The sequence below is a fragment of the Camelus bactrianus genome, chromosome 3 (genome assembly GCF_048773025.1).
Source record: "Camelus bactrianus isolate YW-2024 breed Bactrian camel chromosome 3, ASM4877302v1, whole genome shotgun sequence".
Taxonomy (NCBI): domain Eukaryota; kingdom Metazoa; phylum Chordata; class Mammalia; order Artiodactyla; family Camelidae; genus Camelus; species Camelus bactrianus.
Genome location: NC_133541.1, coordinates 116,957,830 through 116,979,987, shown reverse-complemented (window position 1 = coordinate 116,979,987; position 22,158 = coordinate 116,957,830). Strand labels below are relative to the sequence as shown.

The 22,158-nt window shown below is 34.6% G+C and overlaps 2 protein-coding genes and 1 pseudogene across 2 annotated transcripts; all 3 read right to left on the bottom strand.

Annotated features, from left to right (window-relative positions):
* Nucleotides 1-908: 908 nt before the first annotated feature.
* Nucleotides 909-1,949, bottom strand: LOC105068282 (olfactory receptor 14A16-like). The gene has a single exon (XM_010954126.1). The coding sequence runs from the start codon at nt 1,947-1,949 to the stop codon at nt 909-911; it is 1,041 nt and encodes a 346-aa protein (XP_010952428.1).
* An 8,886-nt stretch (nt 1,950-10,835) lies between these two features.
* LOC105068275 (olfactory receptor 14C36) lies at nt 10,836-11,768 on the bottom strand. Its single transcript, XM_010954111.2, has one exon. It carries the CDS (start codon nt 11,766-11,768, stop codon nt 10,836-10,838), a length of 933 nt encoding a protein of 310 aa, XP_010952413.1.
* An 8,990-nt stretch (nt 11,769-20,758) lies between these two features.
* LOC141575589 (olfactory receptor 14C36-like) lies at nt 20,759-21,696 on the bottom strand (annotated as a pseudogene).
* Between the last annotated feature and the right edge of the window lie 462 nt (nt 21,697-22,158).

Sequence of the window (22,158 nt, the reverse complement as noted above, 5' to 3'; positions counted from 1 at the left end):
CGTGGACTGTTATATGGTCTCTCCTGGATACTGTAATGTTCGTGCTTGAGAAGAACATGTACCCTGCTGTTCAGTAGAATGTTATCTCTATGTCTTCTAGGTCCATTTGGTTTAAGTGTTATTCAGATCTCCTGTTTCCTTATTTTTTTTTTCTTTCTGGGCCACACACCCATTGTTAAAAGTGAAAGACTGAAGTCCCATGCTATTATTCTATTGCCATCTATATTCCACTGTAGATCTGCTAATATTCACCTTATATATTTTGGTGTTCCAATGTTGCATGCACACACATATACAAGTATTGTAGCTGCCTTATAATTTTACACTTTTATTATTATACAATGAAGTTATTTATCTTTTGTAATTGATTTTGTTATTTTTCTTAATTGAACTAGAGCCAATTACAGTATGTCAATTTCGGTGTTCAGTACAATGTCCCAGTCATGTATATACATACATATATTTATTTTCATATTTTTTTCATTAAAGATTGTCACAAGATATTAAACATAGTTCCATGTGCTATACAAAGGAAGCTTTAAAATCTGTTTTTATATATAGTGGCTAACATTGGTAAATCTCAAACTCCCAAATTTATCCCTTCCCACCCCTTTTCCCCAGTAACCATAAGATTCTTCATTAAGTCTGCAAGTCTGTTTCTGTTTTGTAGATGAGTTCATAGTGTCCTTTTTTTTTTTATTTATTCCACATATGAGTGATCTCATATGGTATTTTTCTTTCTCTTTCTGGCTTACTTCTCTCAGAGAGATGATCTGTAAGTCATTCATGTTGTTGCAAATGACATTATTTTATTCTTTTTTGTGGGTGAGTAGTATTCCATTGTATAAATGCACTACAGCTTCTTTATCCAGTGACTTGTTTATAAACATTTAGGTGGTTTACCTTGTTTAAATTGAAGGAAGCCTGTTACAATTAACTAGTTTGACTTCACATTTGTCTGAACTGAATGAAGTATCTATGCCTTTGTTATTGTTGCTATTTTTGTTGCCATCATTGTATTTAAATATGGTCTTTCTCAGCATTTTCCAGAAAGCAGCTTTTATGTCCTGGTTCTTCAGGCTGTAAATGATGGGATTCAGAGTTGGTGGTACCACAGTGTAGAAGACAGACACCATCAGGTCTGAAACAGAAGGAGACTCTGACACTGGCTTTAGGTAGGCAATGGACCCTGTAATGAGGAAAACAGTAACAACCACAAGATGAGGAATGCATGTTGAGAAGGCTTTTGACCTGCCTTTCACGGATGGGATGCTCATAACTGTGGAGAAGATGTGGATATAAGAAACCAGGATTGAAATAAAACACATGATCCCCAAGGATGTTGTGACAATGATGGCTCCAATCTCAGCAACGAACTTCTCTGAGCAGGAAAGTTTGAGCAATGAAGGAATCTCACAGAAGAACTGATGGACAAAATTTGACCTACAAAACGGTAATGAGAAGGTCACAGATGTATTCAGGAACCCAGAGGCAATCCCGCTGAGCCAAGAAGCAGCCAACATCTGCTCATAGGCTGCTTTCTTCATGACAACCTGATAATGTAGGGGGCGGCAAATAGCCACATATCGGTCATAAGACATCACTGTGAGCAATGCCAACTCTGCACATGCAAACAAAACAACCAGAAAAACTTGTGCCACACACCCAAGGAAAGATATGGAACTATTTTGGGTCAAAGACTGAATGATGGCCTTGGGAACTGTGACAGAGATGAAGCAGACATCTAACAGTGACAGTGTCCTCAGAAAAAAGTGCATAGGACTGTGGAGGTGCTGATCCGAAGTGGTAAGAAGAACAATGAGAAGATTGCCAACCAGAGCTGCCAGGTAGATGAATAAGAACAGAACGACATGGAGGACTTGCCCCTCCCGGCTATCTGAAAATCCCATGAGGACGAATTCAGTGATGGACATGCTGACATTGGCCATGATAATCTTCTCTCTGGGACTGGGCAGAAGAAAAACACTGTGAGAATCTTTGTTTAGAGCTAAATATTGTGTAACTTCATAGTTTGAGTTTATATTTTATTTCTGTTCAGTTTACTAAAATGAAATTGTTGGATAGACACAAATTAACAAATATCTCTCTTAGTTTTCCAATTTTAGTTATTCATGGTCCCATATCATAAAATATGTGAGACAATATGGAGGTGTAATTTTTATTTGACAATATATAATAAGATCTACAAAGTTTTGATGAGTCCATGAATTGGATTGTCTGAATGACAGACCAAGAAAATAATTTGAGTTACTATTTTCAAAATTTTATTTAAGACTCTACATAATCATTTATAATTTTCTAGATATTATTTCAAGCACCTTGTGTGCATCAACTTGATTAATATTCAAAACTCTCCAAGGAAAACAATAATTAAGTCTTTTTTTAGAGGGAAAACATATTGGCAAAATGGCTTATTAATTTGCCAATTGTCAGAAAGTAAGTGAATGGAGCCAGGGTGTGAATCCTTCCAGATTTTCTAAAGCCTGGACATTCATGCGCTGCACTATTCACTCTCTGAAGACTGTTGAATAAGACTAAAATTGATCTATGTATCTAAGAGCATACTTACAAGAGAAGCACCAAAGACACGGGAGGTTTTCAGGCATTATTGGGTGATTATAATAACAAAGGGTTCAAATTTAAGGGCTTTGAGAATCTTCACAACCATGCCAAGAACTAATCATTTCTACCCATCAAATGAAAACAGTGGGCTGAACTTTCCAGTGTTCTAAATTGCCCCTTGTATCTTTCTGGTTCTTTCACTCTACCACCTTTGAGAGATTGAGTGAATAAAGAGAATCAGAAAAGAGTGCCAATAAACAGCAACACAATAACTAAACAGCCCCCCTAGCATCATGTTTAGCCAGAAGAAACAAATCCTCACACTGTCCAATCTCATAGTTACTTAAAGTTTTGGTGGAATTAACTTCTTTATTCTCGTCAGTAGCCATGGGGTCTCAAACTAGAAAATAACAAAAATATTTGAGACACAAACAGTTTTTGATCATGCTCTTAGCAATAGAAATGCTTAAGTACCCCCTTTAATCATTATGTTCAATATCACTAAGGAATGTGAAAAAAAAAATAGTTTCTATTCTAGGCATCATTGTGAAAACCAAAGAATTGTTACCCAAAGCAACTTGAAACAGTGCCATACAAACGTATCAAAGCAGGAAAAGAACTGAAAGATACTACGCACCTTAAATTTTCCAACTCAGAAAAGCCCATGGGCAAAGAGCAGTTTTTTACCTCTTGGATATAATCTTAGTTGAGCTCAAATTTTTAACAAAAGTTTTGACTTTTGGGTTTGAACTTATATTAACAGTCTTGTTGAAAATACTATGAAACAGCAAGTAAAGGAGAAGAGTTAAGGAGTATGCATACAGCGTTGAGATTTATAAATAAAGAGTTTAAAGTTCTTCCCGAAAGAAGTCCCTGACTGCAAAAAGTCCCTGCGAACACAATCTTCAGAAAGAATATCCAGAAAGAATTTATAGCCTGAGAGTAAAGTGTGTAATATTTTGTTAAGGAGTAACATTTGAGGTAATATTTTAAGAATCAAAAATATTCTTAAGAGACATGAAACACACTGGATTATTTTTTACCTAACCCAGGGGGCTCATTCCAAGTTTATACCCTACAGAACAGAATATAGGGAGTCAAAGCCAATTTTATCTTAATTGCATTAGTCGCTTGTAGAAAGAGAGCTCCGTGGGGATTGCGTCTATTCTGGAATTATATTTAGAGACATAAGGGCTAGAAGGATACTGAGAGATAAAATACAGAGTCTAGCTTGATTCTTGGAATTCAACATTATTCTACTTAGAATCTGAGTTTGGTATCATGTGGATTGTTGAAATTAATTATTACACTTTGAAGACAATGAATCAGGTCTACGGAGTGGAAGAATGCAATGATCCAATATTACATAACAATTTAGTAGTCACTGGACATTGTGTCAAACGTTATATTAAGAAAATATAATACAAAACTACTCTTTATTTAGAATTATTTATATGAGGAATGCACTTGAACATGAAATACATAACATCAACTTATTTGATATAATAAAAATAGACTATGGGTATGAACACAAAGACATATTGCTGTGAAATTAACTTTATAGCAATATTTGAAAAAATAAAATCAACTAGTTTGAGAATGAGAACCAAAACCATATGCCCATGTATTCAGTCCTGACACCAAGAACAAAAATTACCCTTACTATCTATATTGGAATGAATTTGTACTATGTATTCTGTTTTAATTGCATAGTCTAATTTCTCCAGGAGTCTCCTGCTTATGGAATTGTTCTGTTTGATTGTTTTTTTACATAAATTTATGAGATTCATCAACTTTTCAGTTGAAAACATCAACATAAATTTTATTACCTGATTCATCTGATCCTCATCTGAAAATCCCCATCTTGCTGTTTCCACCAATCCAGGACTGTCGTTTTCTGATCCTTACACAATTCCAATCAAGTTTTCCTTCCTTCCTTTTTTGAAAAGTTCTAGTTCACAATAAAGTCTAATGCAATTTTTCCCCCTTCAAGAAATTACCAAAGCTTTGCGAGGTGGTGTAGTCCCTTACAGGACGTTAGCATTGGAGTTAGTGTTGGTTAGTGTTGCAGAATCAGATTTCAACAAAGGGATACAGCATATAGGAAATGCCCAGGTGGAAAGTGAGGTTACCTAAGAAAAAGCTTTCCACCAAGGAAGCTGGGGCACGTTGCTGTGCTATTGAAGACTTATGAGAATTCCACGTGACACAAATAGTGATAAAATTTCCAAAAATTTTTAAACAATTATTCTGATCTTTACGCTATTTGAATTTATGTGTAAATGCTATTTTCCTGCTTCTTGTAAACTTTGTGAATTTATTAACTAAAATATTCCCCACTGCTACAGTGTACTAATGGTTGAGTACTTTTCAGTACTTTTTTGCAATTTCCTATTCAGTCCTTAGGTTGTGCATAGTTAACTTAGTATGATATGCTTATCAGTGAATTTCTTTTGCTTTTGTCTGTGTAGAAAATACATTTTTTCTGAATTTGCCATTTTCATAATTATTTATACCATAGAAAAATCTATTATTATTATTATTGTAATATTTATTATTTGGTATTCAGTATTTGGTGTTATTTTTCTCAAAACTATACTGGTAATTTATTGATTTTAAGGAGCCCAGAGGACTTATGTCTACCTTGGTCTGGGCAAATGACGTGACCTCTATCATAGCTTCTGTAAAAGACAGGTATTTATATCTGCCATCTTCAACTGAGAGAAATTGAAATGATGGTGTCAAAGTTTCCATTTTTCTGGAGAGAGAGCTGAGGTGTCAAATATTGAGTAGTAGATTAAAGCAACAAGCCAGATATGAAAATATAAGGTAAGTCTTTCTTTGATGGCACAAATAAAGGATAAACTAGAGAATGCACCAGCTCTTCCCTATTCTATTTTTATGCACAAACAGGCCTACTGGTCAAGGGCCAGAAGAATCAGTGCATATGTGGAGTTTATCACTTCTCAGGGAACCCAAATAAAATGTTCTTGCAGGAAGAGGGAGAAAAGGGAGGAGTAGGATTAGAAAGTATGGGATACTTAGAGCAGAGAAAAGTATCTTGAAGATTCCTCCTTCCTCTCCATAGCGTAGACTTGGCAGAGGTCCATGAGGAACTACTCAGTTGAACCCCAGGAGCAGAGATCTCAAATTAAAGGCATTTGGGTCAAAATGTACAGCTAAACTGTACTCCACCTAAGTCACAAATATTTTTGAGACTATAATGTAGTGACTGTGGATCAAGTCTGGTATGGGGATGACAAATATTCCCTAAGAGGTCTGACAAGTAAAATCCTGTAATGGTCAGTGGTCAAATCGAAGGACCACGCATAGATATTTGAACAAAAGCCAGGCTCCTCAAAATCACTGGCAATCATCCATTTGTAAACAACACATACGTGAACAATATCATTATAAGGAAAGTGGACAGGGTAACCACAAATCAAAAACGTACAGTAGAGTCACAAAAATCAAAAAGAAACCAAGCTAATACAAAAGAAAATTATCAAATGACAAAAAGAAAAAGAAAAAGAAAGGAACAAAGAAGAAATACCAAATGAATTGAAAAACAAAGTTCAAAATGGGCAATAAACACACATCTATCAATAATTACTGTAAATGTCAGTGGACTAAATTTTCCAGACAAAAGATATAAAGTGGCAGATTGGAAAATAAAACAAGACTCTACAATATGTTGCTGACAAGAGACTCCTTTAGGGTGAAGGATACATGGATTGAAAGTGAGAGGATGGAAAAAGATATTTCATTCAAATAGAAATTATATGAAAGCAGGGGTAGCAATACTCATACCAGACAAAATAGACTTTAAAACAAAGGCCAAAAAGAAAGATAAAGAAGGACACTATATAATGATCAAAGGAGCAAAAAAAAAAAAAAAAAAAAAGAAGAGGATATTACACTAGTTAACATACATGCAACCAATATAGGAGCATCTAAATATATAAAAAAATACTAACAGACTTAGAGGGAGAAATTGATGGAAACATAATATTAGTAGACTTTAACACCCATGAACATTATTTGACAGATATTCCAGGCATAAAATCAATAAGACATTGGAGATGCTAAATGACACAATAGAACACTAGGACTTAACTGATATTTTTAAGACATTACATTGTCCAAAAACAGAATATACACTCCTTTCAAGTGCACATGGAATACTCTTTAGGATAGACCACATCCTCAGACACAAAAGAAGCCTCAATAAATTTAAGAGACTAGAAATTACTTTAAGCATCTTTCTAACCACAATGATACAAAACTAGAATTCAACCACAGGGGGAAAAATGAGAACAAAAAACTGCATGGAGACTAAACAGCATACTACTAAAAAACCAATAGGTCAACAATGAAATCAAAGAAGAAAGAAGAAAGAAGGAAGAAGGAAGGAGAAGGAAGAAGAAGAAGAAGGAGAAGGAGAAGGAGGAGAAGGAGATGGAGAAGGAGAAGAAGAAGAAGGAGGAGAAGGAGAAAAGGAGGAGGAGGGGGAGAAGGGGGAGAAGGGGGAAGATTAAAAAAGACCTACATGTAAGGCTGGAAACTGTAAAACTCCTAGGAGAGAACAAAGGCAGAACATCCTTTCACATAAGTTGTAGCAGTTTTTTTTTTTTTCCATCAGTCTCCTCAGGCAAAGGAAACAAGCAAAATATGCAAATGGAACCTAATTAAACTTAAAAGATTTTACACAGCAAAGGAAACCAATGACAAAACAAAAAAAGACAGCTTACTGGATGGCAGAAAATAATTGCAAATTATAAGTCTGATAAGGGATTAATATTCAAAATATATAAACACCTCAGACTACTTAATATCACAAATACAAACAACCCTGTAAAAAGATGGGCAGAAGACCCCAATAAACAATTTTCCAAAGAAGATACACCTATGGTCAACAGGTACATGAAAAGATGCTCAATGTAGCTAATCATCAGAGGAATGCAATCAAAACCACAATGAGATGTCACCTCACACCTGACATAGTGACTATCTTAAAAATGACCACAAGTTGATAGAAAGTCCAGAAATAAATCCACATACATATGATTAATTAATCTATGACAAAGGAGGCAAGAATGTACAATGGAGAAAAGACAATCTCTTCAATAAGTGGTGCTGGGGAAACTGGACAGCTACTGTGAAAGAATGAAATTAAAGCATTCTCTAACACCATACACAAAAATAAACTCAAAATAGATTAAAGATCTAAATGTAAGACCAGATACTATAAAACTCCTACAGGAAAACATAGGCAGAACACTTGTGGACATACATTACAGCAATATATTTTTTGAACCAGCTCCTGGAGTATTGGAAATAAAAGCAAAAATTAACAAATGGGATCTGATTAAACTTAAAAGCTTTTGCACAGATAAGTATACCATAAGCAAAACAAAAAGACATCCTACAGAATGGGAGAAAATATTTGCAAATGATGTGACTGACAAGGGACTAATTTCCAAAATGTACAAATAGCTCATACACCTTAATATCAGAGAAACAAGCAACCCAATCCAAAAATGGGCAGAAGACATAAACAAGCAATTCTCCAGTGAAGACATACAAATGGCCAAGAGGCACATGAAAAAATGCTCAGCATCGCGAATTGTCAGGGAAATGCAAATCAAAACTACAATGAGATATCACCTCACACCAGCCAGAATGGCCATCATTGAAAAGTCTACAAATGACAGATGCTGGAGAGGGTGTGGAGAAAAGGGAACCCTTCAACATTGTGGGTGGGAGTGTAGATTGGTGCAGCCACTATGGAAGACAGTATGGAGGTTCCTTAAAAAACTGAAAAAGACCTATCATATGATCCAGCAATCCCACTCCTGGGCATATATCTGGAGAAAAATAAAATTCAAAAAGACATGTGCAACCCAACATTCATAGCAGCACTATTTATGATAGCTAAGACATAGAAATAACACATATGTTCATCAACAGATGACTGGATAAAGAAGATGTGGTACGTATATACAATGGAACACTACTCAGCCATAAAAAAGAATAAAATAATGTCATTTGCAGCAATATGGATGGACCTGAAGATTGTCATTCTAAGTGAAATGGGCTGGAAAGAGAAAGAAAAATGCCATATAGTATCATTTATATGAGGAATTTAAAAAATAATAACAATAATGACACAAATGAACTACTTATTATTCATAACTTAGATGATTGATTTCTTGAATATGTGTAAGCACATTTGACTGTCCTTTATGATTGGATTATCATATTATGTTGATTCTTATTTGTAGTTGGCTTTATTCCTTTGCTAACTAGGTAAGTTTAAAAAGCTAAATCTAATCTGTTCTTAGAAACAATAATCAGTACATATATGTAAACTAAAAATACATGCAGTATATTGTATGTTTGTATTTACATGCAATATAATATGTATGTGCAGTCAGACTGTAGTATTTCTACCCAATAAAACTGAAAAAGGAAAAAAATTGACAAGTATCAAATATTAGCAAAGATATGGAGTAAAGGGAACCTTAGTACACTCTTGGTGAATTCATAAACTGGCGCAGTTTGGAAAACAGTATGGATGTTCCTCAAAAACTAAAAATACAACTACCATATGATCCATCAATTCCACTCCTGGGTGGAATCAGAAGAAAAGGAAGCACTGATTTGAAAAGTTAATGCATTCCAATGTTCATAGCACCATTATTTACCATATCCAGGATATGGAAGCAACCTAAGTGTCCATCAATAAATGGATGGATAAAAAAGATGCAGGATGTATATGTATATATACAGAGACACTAGAATATTTCTCAGCCATAAAAAAGAATTAAATGTTGCCATTTGCAACAACATGAATGGATCTTGAGAGTATTATGTTTCGTGGAATATATCAGAGAAAAACAAGTACATGTTATCATTTATATGTGAAATTTAAAAAATAAAACAAATGGATAAATATAATTAAGCAGAAACAGACTCACAGGCATAGAAAAGAAACTAGTGATTGGCAGTGGGAAGAGGGATGGGGAGAAGCAAGTTGTGGTATGTGTTTAAGAGGTACAAACTACAAAGTACAAAGTAAGTGAGATACAATGATATATTTTACAGCACAGAGAATACAGCCAATATGTGTAATAATATTAAATGGAGTATAATATATAAAAATACTGAATTACTATGTTGTACACCTGAAACTAATGTAATATTATAAATCAACTATACTTCCATTTAAAAATAAAACAAAATATAAGGGTAAAATAAATGCTGACAAATATATGGAGAAATTGGAACCCTCCTGCTTTGCTGGTGGAAATGTAAAATGGCAGAGCAATCATGAAGAATAATATATTGGTTTTTCAAACAATTCATGATAGAATTACTATAAGATCCATCAATTCCACATCTGGGTATACACTCAAAAAGAGATGAAAGCAGTCTTGGAGAGGTGTTTCTACATCCATGTTTATAGCAGCATTATCTAGAAAAGTAAAAATTTGGAATCAACTCAAGCATCCATGACATGTGAATGGATAAAGAACTTTTGATAATTACAATGAAACATTATCCAGCCCTAAACAGAAGCGAAGTTTCATGCATGCTACAACATAGATGAACTCTGAAGACATTAAGCAAAATAAAATAGGCCAGGTACAAAAGGACAGATGTTATTTTATTCCATTTATGTCAGGTGCGTAGAGAGTTAAAACATTTAGTTACAGAAATTAGATTGATTGTTGCCATGGACAAGGGCCAAGAGAAACTGAGAGTTGTTTTATGGGTCTGATGTGTCGGTTTTGCAAGATGAAAAGAGTTCGGGAGATGGATTGTGATGATGGCTTCACAACAGTGTGGATGTTTTTAATGCCATTCAATTGTGCACTTTGAAATGGTTCAAATAATACATTTTCTGTTATTTATAATATGCCTCAACTAAAGAGTAAAAATGTCCTGGCTATGTAATTATATCTTCAAGATGCTCAGAAGAAATTGTATTTAACCAAACAACTCTCCCTCTGTCTTTAACAACTACTAGAGAACAAAGGCAAAGGGTGAGAGGAACTATGCATATAGAAAGAGTCTTAAATGTTCTGCAATAGAAAACACAATGATTATTTTAAAAGATTAATTATACAGGTCTCAAGGGAGTGAATTTGGGTGAGCTTTCCAATACCTAAAACCCAGACATAAAGTTAATTATAGAAGTGTGGATCAAATTCAGTGCCATTGGGATAAACTTGGAATGGACTTTTTTATTATTTTCCAGAATAAAAGTTTCTTAATATAACTTTCTTCATAGCTTCTTTTACCTGTGTGTTTCTAAGACTGTAGATGATAGGATTTAAGAAGGGAGGGACTATGGTATAAAAAACAGGAAGAATCATGTCCTGAATTGTTTCAGAGTTTACCGAAGGCTTTAGGTACACAGAGAGAATAGAGCTGAGAAAGACAGACACCACAAGAATGTGAGGGACACAGGTGGAAAAGACCTTTCCTTGCTCTCTGATTGGAAACTTTAGCACAGTGGAAAATATGTGAATATATGACATAGTAATAAAGATAAGGCAGCCCCCAATAACCACAATGGCAGAAAAAAGAATTAAAAGGAAATTGCTGGAGGTGTCAGAGCAGGAGAGCCTCAGCAGAGAGGGGACATCACAGAAGAACTGATGGATCACATTGGACTGACAGAAGGTCAGCTGGAATGTTTGACCCGTATGCACACCTGCATAGACAAGACCACTCAGCAAGGAGGCGAGTGTCATTTGGACACAGCAGTGGTAGTTCATGACAACTGGGTAGTGGAGGGGCTGGCAGATGGCCACGTAGCGGTCTCGGGCCATAATGGTGAGAAACACCAGCTCCACATAGGCAAAATAAATGACCAGGAAAACCTGGGCTGCACACCCAGCCACTGAAATGGCGCTGTTGCCAGTGAGAGAGTTAACGCAGGCATTGGGGACAGTGACAGTAACATAGCACATATCTAAGACAGACAGGTTTCTGAGGAAGAAGTACATGGGCATGTTAAGTTTCGGGTCGATCGTGGTGACAGTGACAATGAGAAGATTCCCTAACAAGGTAACCAAGTAGATCAGAAGGAACAGCATGGAGTGCAGGAGCCGTAACTGCCATCTTTCAGCAAAGTTCATGAGGAGAAACTCAGTCACGGTGGTGGAGTTGGCCATCTTTTGGAAAAGGTGGTTGATCTGGAAAATAAAAGGGATAAACCATGAGACACAGGGCTCAGAAAAATAACTAAAGTAGTTTCCTTATCTATTTAATTTGAACATGGGCTTCTCTATCTCATACAGCTGGTCTTTAGATGTATTAAATGTCCACCATTAGACTTTGGATCTGTCCATCTTATTGTCATCACTGAGTACTTAACATCGCAAAATGCCTACTCTCCAATCATATTATTTAGTTACAACATGTAAAGTTATTATTTTTTCATAATATCCAGCCCTCTGAGATTCATTATGTTAATGAAGATTTATCACTTTGTAGATAGATAGATAGATAGATAGATAGATAGATAGATAGATAGATAGATAGATAGGGATACTTCAGAGTCAATCCTCAAAGACAGTTTTTACTTTTGATTTGGAGTTGTACCCCGTGTCTAGTTGGATACTGACCCACAGTTGAAGTTCAGCTTGACCTTCTACAATGTGCTGGCTGTGGATCAACAAGATTCCATAAACTCTTCAAATCAGTCTTTAGCAATAAACACAGAAGTTGAGATTAAGAATTTCTGCATTTAGATTGTGAGTGTCATTTTAAAGTGTTATTTTTCTATAAATATATTTAATTCTTTCAAAGTATTGTTACTCAAGAAAATTTCAGAGGAAATTGAAAATGGTCTTCACTACAGTTATTTCAAGAGGCACTGGTCTCGGTGACATAAACTTGGGTAGAGAAGATTTCTACGTGGTTATGTGAAGAAATAAATACTAAATTTTTTATTAGGTATTTCATAGATGATTATGTCTACACTCCTATTATAAATTTGAGTATTTTTAAATCTTATATGGTTGCAATAAAATAACTGGAGTTACTTTTCTGTGTGTATCTTCAGATTGTAATTTCCATCTTACAAATTCAATTTCTTATACAGATACATCGCTATTTAAAGTTACAGTTAATTTTGGCACTGATCACACAAAAAGGCTTTCCTCCTGCAGAACAATAATCTGAAAGTTTCACATTCTAAGCACAAATTCCTTATCATTTAAATTTATTTATTCCTAGCAAATTATTTTTTTACTATTTATTAATACTCTGTGATTTAATTCCCTCTCTTCTGTGCCTGAATGCCACATTTGTTGCCAACTTAGTATCACCATGTAAATAATAGTAATACACATGATAATTTGGTAAAATGTCCATATAGAAATATATTTTACCACAAAATTTAAATATCATCATTAACATGAACAGTTTACTAATTAAGATTTGATCCCAGTCCTTTTACCTAATGGTAAATTCTGTTTCTGTCTGCAAAGTGGTGTGTCTTGGTCTTGTTGATTTTTTCCATTGCTTTTTTTCCCATTTCAGTTGTGATCATTTATCTTAAAAGTATTAACCTGTACTTTCTAGTAAAATTTTAGTTCTGCACATATCATTTCTAAAACACTTTTGACTAATTTTGTGTCTGTGAGGAGTCTGTTTCCTCTGCAGTCCGCAAACTTTTTCCTCTTCAGCATCTTCACACATTAACTAAAATCTCCCAAACAGAAGCCACTTTTCTCATCAGTTTTTCTAGGGCATAACAGAAAACACATGTTTTCTCCAAGGTTGTATTCTTCTTGGCCAGTCCCAAGTATTTATCTATTAGTTTGCATAGCAAAAGTATGAAATTTAAGTGCTTTTGTAAAAATGTACACACAATCTTACATAAAGTTCCATTCTCCACTTGTCCCCTATGTGATATCAAAGCTCTCACCTCAGCCACCTTCTCAATCTCAAAATACACCCAGAACTTTTTATAGTTTCAGTCATGAGTGCATGCATCTAAGTTAACAGAAAAGTGCATTTAAAGATAACTGATTGACTACTGACATTCTTCTCAGTGCTGTATTGCACAGATAACTAGCTCTCAAAGGAATTATATTTTTCCTTAATTACCTTAAATTAATAAATTGCATAGTGGTCTAAAATAATAAAACTCATGCCAACATGTGAGAAGTATAAGCTAAGGTCTTCGTCTAGCAATATTTTTTAAAACGAATTACCCATAACCATTTAAAAATTCTTCCAGATGCTGGGATTTTGGTGCAAGAAAGAAAATATCATCTTATTTTGGGTGCTTGATTCCAGTGATGGTAAAATATAATTCTTAAAAACAAAAATGAATATCTAAAATTAAGAAGCGATGGATCCTATGTCCCTGGAGAATGTCATTTTAAGTGAAGTAAGCCAGAAAGAGAAAAGAAAATACAATATGAGATCGCACATATGTGGAATATAAACAAAAAAAAAAAAAAGTAGAAACAAAGAAACAGAGAAAGAGAGAAAGAAAGAGAGAGAGACAAAAGAACTTAAATACAAAACAGAAGCAGACTCATAGACATAGAATACAAACTTGAGGTTGCCACGGGGCAGGGGGATGGGAAGGGACAGACTGGGAGTTCGAAATTTGTAGATACTGACAGGTATATACAGAATAGATAAGTAAGATTATACTGTACAGCACAGGGAAATATATACAAGATCTTGTGGTGGCTCATGGTGAAAAAGAATGTGGCAATGAATATATGTATATTCAAGTAAAACTGAAAAATTGTGCTCTGCACTGGAAATTGACACAACATTGTAAAGTGACTATAATTCAATAAAATTAAATTAGAAAAACAGTGGATCCTAAAAAAAAGTAGTAGTAGGGAATTCATATGACTTCTCTCTTTTCCAAAATAGTAAATGAAAAATTAAGATACATTTTTAAAACCTGTTAAGGTGACATAGAACTAAAAAGACAATGTCACCCACTATTTGTCTTTCCAATTGAAGTTAGCAAATTTTCAGTACACAACTTAATAGACATACTTTTTAATTTATGTGACAAAATTATAACTTGAAAATTCCTTACTTATTTGACTATTTTTATGCATAAGTACCATAGGGAACATTGAGCTTTTACAGCCTAAGGCAGTAGTCTCATGTAACAATAAAATACAAAAGAAATAAACTTACAAGCTACTTTCTTACTCCCATTTTAGACCTCACATACTTTAAACAGTTAAATATAAATGCATTTTATTTTTTCAAAAAGTCAGAATTTAGTAAAAACATGTTTTAATAATATTTTAATTATATATTTTAAGTTCCAACTTCAAAGAATATGTCCAAAGGAAAGGAAATCAGTCATCGTGAAAAGTCCATCTCATGCCAACGTTTATTGCAGCTTTATTCACAATCATTGAGATATGAAACCAATTTAAATGTGCTACCAAGACTGAAAGGAAAGGAAAAAAAGGGTGTGTGTGCATGCACACATACACATTCAATGGGATATTATTCAGCCATGAAGGGTACCCTGCAATTTGCAACAACATGAATGAACCTGGAGGGCATTATGCTATGCGAAATAAGCCAGACAGAGAAACATAAATACCAATAATGTATACTATTACTTATATATAAAATCTAATTAAAAAGGAAATTTTATAGAAACAATGAATAGAATGGTGGTTGCCAGGGCGAGGGCAAAGTGGAATGGGTCAAAGTGTACAAATGTTCAATCTTAAGAATTAGTTCTAAAGATCTAGTGTAGATCATAGTGATTATAATTTAACATATATTATTGTATACCTGAAAGTTGCTTAAGCGTTGTCATAAGAAAAAAGTTACCCATGTGAGGTGGTGAATGTACCTATTATTTTGATACTGGCAATCAGTCTACAATGGATGTGTATATATGCCATGTGGTTGCACAGATAAAGAAAGAGATATATTCCAACAGTCTTATAATATTATTTGTTTACCCTGAAGCTGATTTCTTCTTAGGCTCATCTGGAAATCCTATACACATGGTTCTGAGGATATTCCAAGTCTTTGGTCTATAGATGTTTGAAAATAAGAATTTTAAATCAATAGTAACAGTATAAAAAAACACCTATCAGCTGTATCTTAAACATGAGCGGATCACACTCCCCGATGTAACTATTGTGGCAACACAATGATAGCAGAGACCATAAGACATTTGATAAGAATTATCTGCGCTTGCTGCTATTCTTTTAATGGGTCAACTTTTTCTTTTAAAAAATTAATTACGTTTCATAGAGTAAAATAAGTAGGGCCATTGCATTGATATTCTAGCCATAGTTTCAATTTTGAACAATGTTCATTTCTAAAACAATAGTAAAAGCATAAATGAAGCAAAAAAATCTCCTGAAAAAACGGAGTGTGATGGGGAAGTAAAGAAGTTAGGAAGACATTAATAACAATAGAGACCAAAAAGTACTTACGTTAGAGCACTGTATGTTCTTATCTATGAGGGAACATATGTTTCTCTTGTTAAATTTTCCAAATCATGGTCTTTAAGATGGATTGACCAAATCTGCCCATGTGATAAGTTTTGAGAAAATTTTCATATGAAAAAAGCATCATTTTCTTGTGGACGTAGGCCAGTCATGTTCTGTTTTCTCTAAAAATATGGACATAGCTGTCATGACTTCAAAGCCTCTGGGAAGATAATCTTTGTGATTGAATTTTGGTCAGTTGCCCAAGGGTAATTTCAAGCTGGTAACAATCTCTACAGCACAGGTGACACCCAATTAAAATGAGACCCAATTAAAGAAGAAAAGGGTTGACAAACTGGAAGTGTGTTAACATAAGTGTGTGTAAATAATTAATAAGTTAATAAAATAATAGAATTAGGGAACGTACCTGCATTTTTATCCCTCAAAGTTTGTATTGGGGGCATCTTTGTGATCTACATGATACTGTTATATATTTTCAGGAACCCAGATAACTTGTGTCTGCCTTCGTCTGGGCAAATGACACGACCTCACTCATTGGCTTTTTAAAATATAATTTTATTTGTATCTGTTGTGTTGAACTGAGAGAAACTGAGATGACTCTGTCAAAGTTTCCACTGAGCTGCAGGAAAGCTGAGGGCCACATGTTGAGTAGCAACGAGCCAGTAATGAAAGTAATAGCTAAGCTTTTAATCACTTCCTATGATGGCACAAATGAAGGATGAACTAGAGAAAGCACTGACTGTGCTATGTTCGTGGCCATTGGTCATGGGCCAGAAGAATCAGCACATAGGTGGAGGTCATACCACTATCAGGGGGCCCAAACAAAACGTTCTTGCAGCTGTATCGGCTGGGACCCGGGGAGGAAGAAAAGGGGGGAGTAGGATTAGAAAGTATGGGGTACTTGAGTAAAGTGTCTTGAGGATTTCTCCTCGTCCCCCTTATAAGGAAGGCGGATGTAACAGAGGTCTGAAGTGAATGCATTTGAGCCAAAATGTAGTCACGTACGACAGCACGGCCAAGCCAGATTCCAACTGAGTCACTGAACACAAGCTTTTTCAGGGACTGCAATGTAATGACTGGGCATCAAGTCTGGTGTGGGAATGGCATGTTTTACCAATGAGGTCAGCCAAGTAAAGTCCTGTAATGGTCAATGGCTGGCCTGAAAGACACACTCATTGATATCTGACCAAAAACCAAACTCCTCAAAATCACTGGCCATCATCCATTTGAAAATTGTACTTACTGTACAATGTGGACCTTTTTAGTTGTTAATTTGAGCTGCTATGAAAATAAATGAGTTAAAGTAATGTCTGTAGATTTACATCCATAAAAATCTTCAAAGACGGGTCCTATTGTTACTGCTTTGTATAAAACTCAGATTCCTAGATTTAGTGAGGTCAGTGATCTCCCAAAAGACATTGAGGGTGGAAAAAAGGACACACCTGGGCTTTGAACTCATGCCTTTCTAACTACAATGCTTTCTATACTCTAGCATCTTATTCTTGACTTCCTCCATTTCACTAAATATTCATACTATCCATTCAGTTGCAGCCAAATTAAAACAGCCAAAATTGTAAAGAGAACTTGATAGATTATACATATTAATTTGTTTTTCAGTATAGTGCTCTATAAATCTAGCAGATCAAGCTGGCCAAAATAAGCAAATTGAATCTACGGTTATAAAAATAAATTTACTAATTTTGATTCTTTTTATATACTAAAAGAGAGAGAGAAGAGATCTTGAGAAAAAATTCAAAATTTTACAACATAAGATATACAATGTCTTGTTTTGTAAATTATGTTCATATGATATACACACATACACACATATATATTCCCCATTGCATATGAAATTGTCTATTTTCTCTCTCTGTCTAGATACATCTATCTTATATCTGTTTATATCTACCTATTAATCTATCAGCTATTCTTCCATCAAGCTTAATAACTCTATTGTTTGAGGATTTTGATACTTTATTTTTACTCTTGTCTAATCATCCATCAGATTATTCAAGCAGTTTTTTTTAATTCTCTTTAGAAAATCCAACATTGTTTTAATTAATTTATTAATTAATTAATTATTTACTTATGATATTTTGTCAGTTAGACATCAGTCGTTCTGTAGGGAAAAGGGCAGGTTCCACATTACATGTAAGAAAATTAATTCTCAGTAATGAGTGCAAATGTGAGAAGCTGGTTTGAGTTAATTCTAAGAATCAAAACCAGAAAGTGTTGCATTGTATAAATCTCAGGAATATTTAACACACAAATGATTTCTTTGCCTAACGGGAGTATGTGTATTTAGGTGTATTGTATATGAAGTATAATGAAAGTTTTTTCACATGGATCTGGATTTTATAACGTGCTTATTAATAAAATGTCATAAAACAAAAAAACCTTGGAAAAAATGTACGTTGATAATTTCAAAGTCATCAGCACATTGTGAGTTTCTCTTTAAGTATTTCAATAGAGTTGAAAATTATTTATTGAAAACAAATGTTAGAGTTAGCAAATACTCACTACACAATGTGCACATCCAAATAAAAATTTGTAAAGCTTGGAAATATTATTAAAGCTTTTATAGCATCAGTTTTCCTATCTCTATATCTGAGGTTGATAACACTGAACCAGGGATATACTGTTAGTCTTCACTGCCACCATTTACTGATACACTGGTCTAAGTGACTCACCACAGTAGAGAAGAATTCTATGTGGTCGTTCTGTAAAAAATTCTATGAGAAAATAAATTAAATTTTACTGTGATCAATATTGCAAATGACTCGTCTACACTCCGACACAACCTAGAGTCAATATGATTAAATCTTGTATGATTTTAATAAAATAATTGGAGATTTTTTTCCCGATTTATCTTCTGAATGTTAATCATGGCACCCTTTCTCAGCCTCTCTATGATAATGATGCTTGAGTCTTTTCCTCCAGAAAAATAAGATATTTCTACACACTCCTATGAAACATAACAAGAAAAATCCCCCCATTCCAACCCTCTGATGCACAAAGGTGAACTATCACAGGAGACATGGCAATACAAGTTTAAAGCACTCAGGAATAAGCTTCATGAAAAGTTCTGAATTTCATTCAGAGTATAAAGTCCTCAGCCACATAGAAAATCTCAGTTAATTCTAAGTATGAACCATACGGTCCACATTCTTGGAGCACAGTTAAATCACAACATGAAGACAACAAGAAGGTAAAAGCAACACAAGTGTCCATCAAAAGACGAACGGATAAAGAAAATGTGGTGTACATACAGTGAAATGTTTTTCACCTTTAAATAGGAAAACAATTGTAACATACGTTCCATTATGGATGAAACTGAAGGACGTTATGCTAAGTTAAATCAGCCTCTCACAAAAAGGCAAATACTCTATCGTGCCAGTTCTGTGAAGTACTCAGAGTGAGCTAATCTATTGAGACAAAGATAGAATGGTGCACCAGTATATTTTCTGAATTTTTATTAATTGTTTTAAATAATATATTTGTTTATGTTTTCCTACTTTTTAACTGTATGTCAAAATATAATTGATTTTCTGGTATTCACATTTTTCTTCCACTTAATAATTTTAAAGGAATTATTTCTTCCCCATTTTCTCTGTTACACAATTTACCTTAGATAATTTGATCCTAAGCATGTACCAAAGTGGTTATGAACCAATGAGAGTAGTTTAGAAACAAAAAGTTTAATAAAAATTAATAAAATTAATTCAAATTCCATGTATATTACAGACAACATTTATTTATATTTTTCACATGTGTGTGTTATTCTGCAGCATGTTATTTACATAGATATTTCAAATTTCACTGTCTAAATACAGATAGCACAGCCTGCAAATTACTTATATATTTGATTTGCTAAGGATCCCTTTGAGATATTATTGATATTGTTAATAATTAATGAATAGCAGACATATAATCTAAAATGATCCTCATAATATATCTTGGAACATATTCATTCATTAAAAATAGAGCTGCTAGCTTTAACAGAGAATAATAAAAAGGGGAATATAAAACACAATGATTATTTTATAGGATTAATTATACAGCTCTCAATAGAGTGAATTTGGAGGGAGCAGTCTAATCCATAACATTCAGACAGAAGTTATTTTACACACTTTGAATCTCATTCAGTGATGTTGGGATAAAATGATGTGATTTCTTATTTTCCAAAATAAAAGTTTCTCTGTTTTTAAATTTTATTTTATTGAGTTATAGTCAGTTACAATGTTGTGTCAATTTCCAGTGAGGAGCACAATTTTTCAGTTATACATGAACACACATATATTCATTGTCACATTCTTTTTCACCATGGGCTACCACAAGACCTTGTATATATTTCCCTGCGCTAAACAGTATAATATTCTCTATCTATTCTATATATACCTGTCAGTATCTACAAATTTTGAACTCCCAGGTTGTCCCTTCCTACCCTCCTCCTCCTTGGCAAACACAACTTTGTATTCTATGTCTATGAGTCTGTTCCTGTTTTGTATTTGTGTTCTTTTTTTTAAATAAATATTTCACATATGAGCAATCTCATATGGTATTTTTCTTTCTCTTTCTGGCTTATTTCACTTAGAATGACATTCTCCAAGTACATCCATGTTGGTGCAAATGGCATCATGTTGTCATTTTTAGGACTGAATAGTATTCCATTGAATAAATATATCAAATTTTCTTTATCCAGTCATATGTTGATGATAGTTTCTTAATATAACTTTGTTCACAGCTTCTTTTACCTGTGTGTTTCTAAGACTGTAGATGATAGGATTTAAGAAGGGAGGGACTATGGTATAAAAAACAGGAAGAATCATGTCCTGAATTGTTTCAGAGTTTACCGAAGGCTTTAGGTACACAGAGAGAACAGAGCTGAGAAAGACAGACACCACAAGAATGTGAGGGACACAGGTGGAAAAGACCTTTCCTTGCTCTCTGATTGGAAACTTTAGCACAGTGGAAAATATGTGAATATATGACATAGTAATAAAGATAAGGCAGCCCCCATAACCACAATGGCAGAAAAAAGAATTAAAAGGAAATTGCTGGAGGTGTCAGAGCAGGAGAGCCTCAGCAGAGAGGGGACATCACAGAAGAACTGATGGATCACATTGGACTGACAGAAGGTCAGCTGGAATGTTTGACCCGTGTGCACACCTGCATAGACAAGACCACTCAGCAAGGAGGCAAGTGTCATTTGGACACAGCAGTGGTAGTTCATGACAACTGGGTAGTGGAGGGGCTGGCAGATGGCCACGTAGCGGTCTCGGGCCATAATGGTGAGGAACACCAGCTCCACATAGGCAAAATAAATGACCAGGAAAACCTGGGTTGCACACCCAGCCACTGAAATGGCGCTGTTGCCAGTGAGAGAGTTAACGCAGGCATTGGGGACAGTGACAGTAACATAGCACATATCTAAGACAGACAGGTTTCTGAGGAAGAAGTACATGGGCATGTTAAGTTTCGGGTCGACCGTGGTGACAGTGACAATGAGAAGATTCCCTAACAAGGTAACCAAGTAGATCAGAAGGAACAGCATGGAGTGCAGGAGCCGTAACTGCCATCTTTCAGCAAAGTTCATGAGGAGAAACTCAGTCACGGTGGTGGAGTTGGCCATCTTTTGGAAAAGGTGGTTGATCTGGAAAATAAAAGGGATAAACCATGAGACACAGGGCTCAGAAAAATAACTAAAGTAGTTTCCTTAACTATTTAATTTGAACGTGGGCTTCTCTATCTCATACAGCTGGTCTTTAGATGTATTAAATGTCCACCATTAGACTTTGGATCTGTCCATCTTATTGCCACCACTGAGTACTTAACTTGGCAGAGTGCTAAGGATGGGATTCTCCAATCTCATTATTTGGTTATAACATGGAGAGTTATTATTTTTTGAGTCATATCCAGCCCTCTGGGATTTATTATTTTAATGAAGATTTATCACTTTGTAGATAGATAGATAGACAGATGGATAGAGGGGGGAGAGAGAGAGAGAGAGATACTTCAGAATCAATTCTGAACAAGAGTTTTTACTTTTTATTTGGAGTTGTACCCCATGTCTACTTGGATACTGACCCACAGT

Bases quoted from the DNA above. Each gene is read 5' to 3' on its own strand.
- LOC105068282 (XM_010954126.1), bottom strand. From the start codon at position 1,949: ATGGCCAATGTCAGCATGTCCATCACTGAATTCGTCCTCATGGGATTT.
- LOC105068275 (XM_010954111.2), bottom strand. From the start codon at position 11,768: ATGGCCAACTCCACCACCGTGACTGAGTTTCTCCTCATGAACTTTGCT.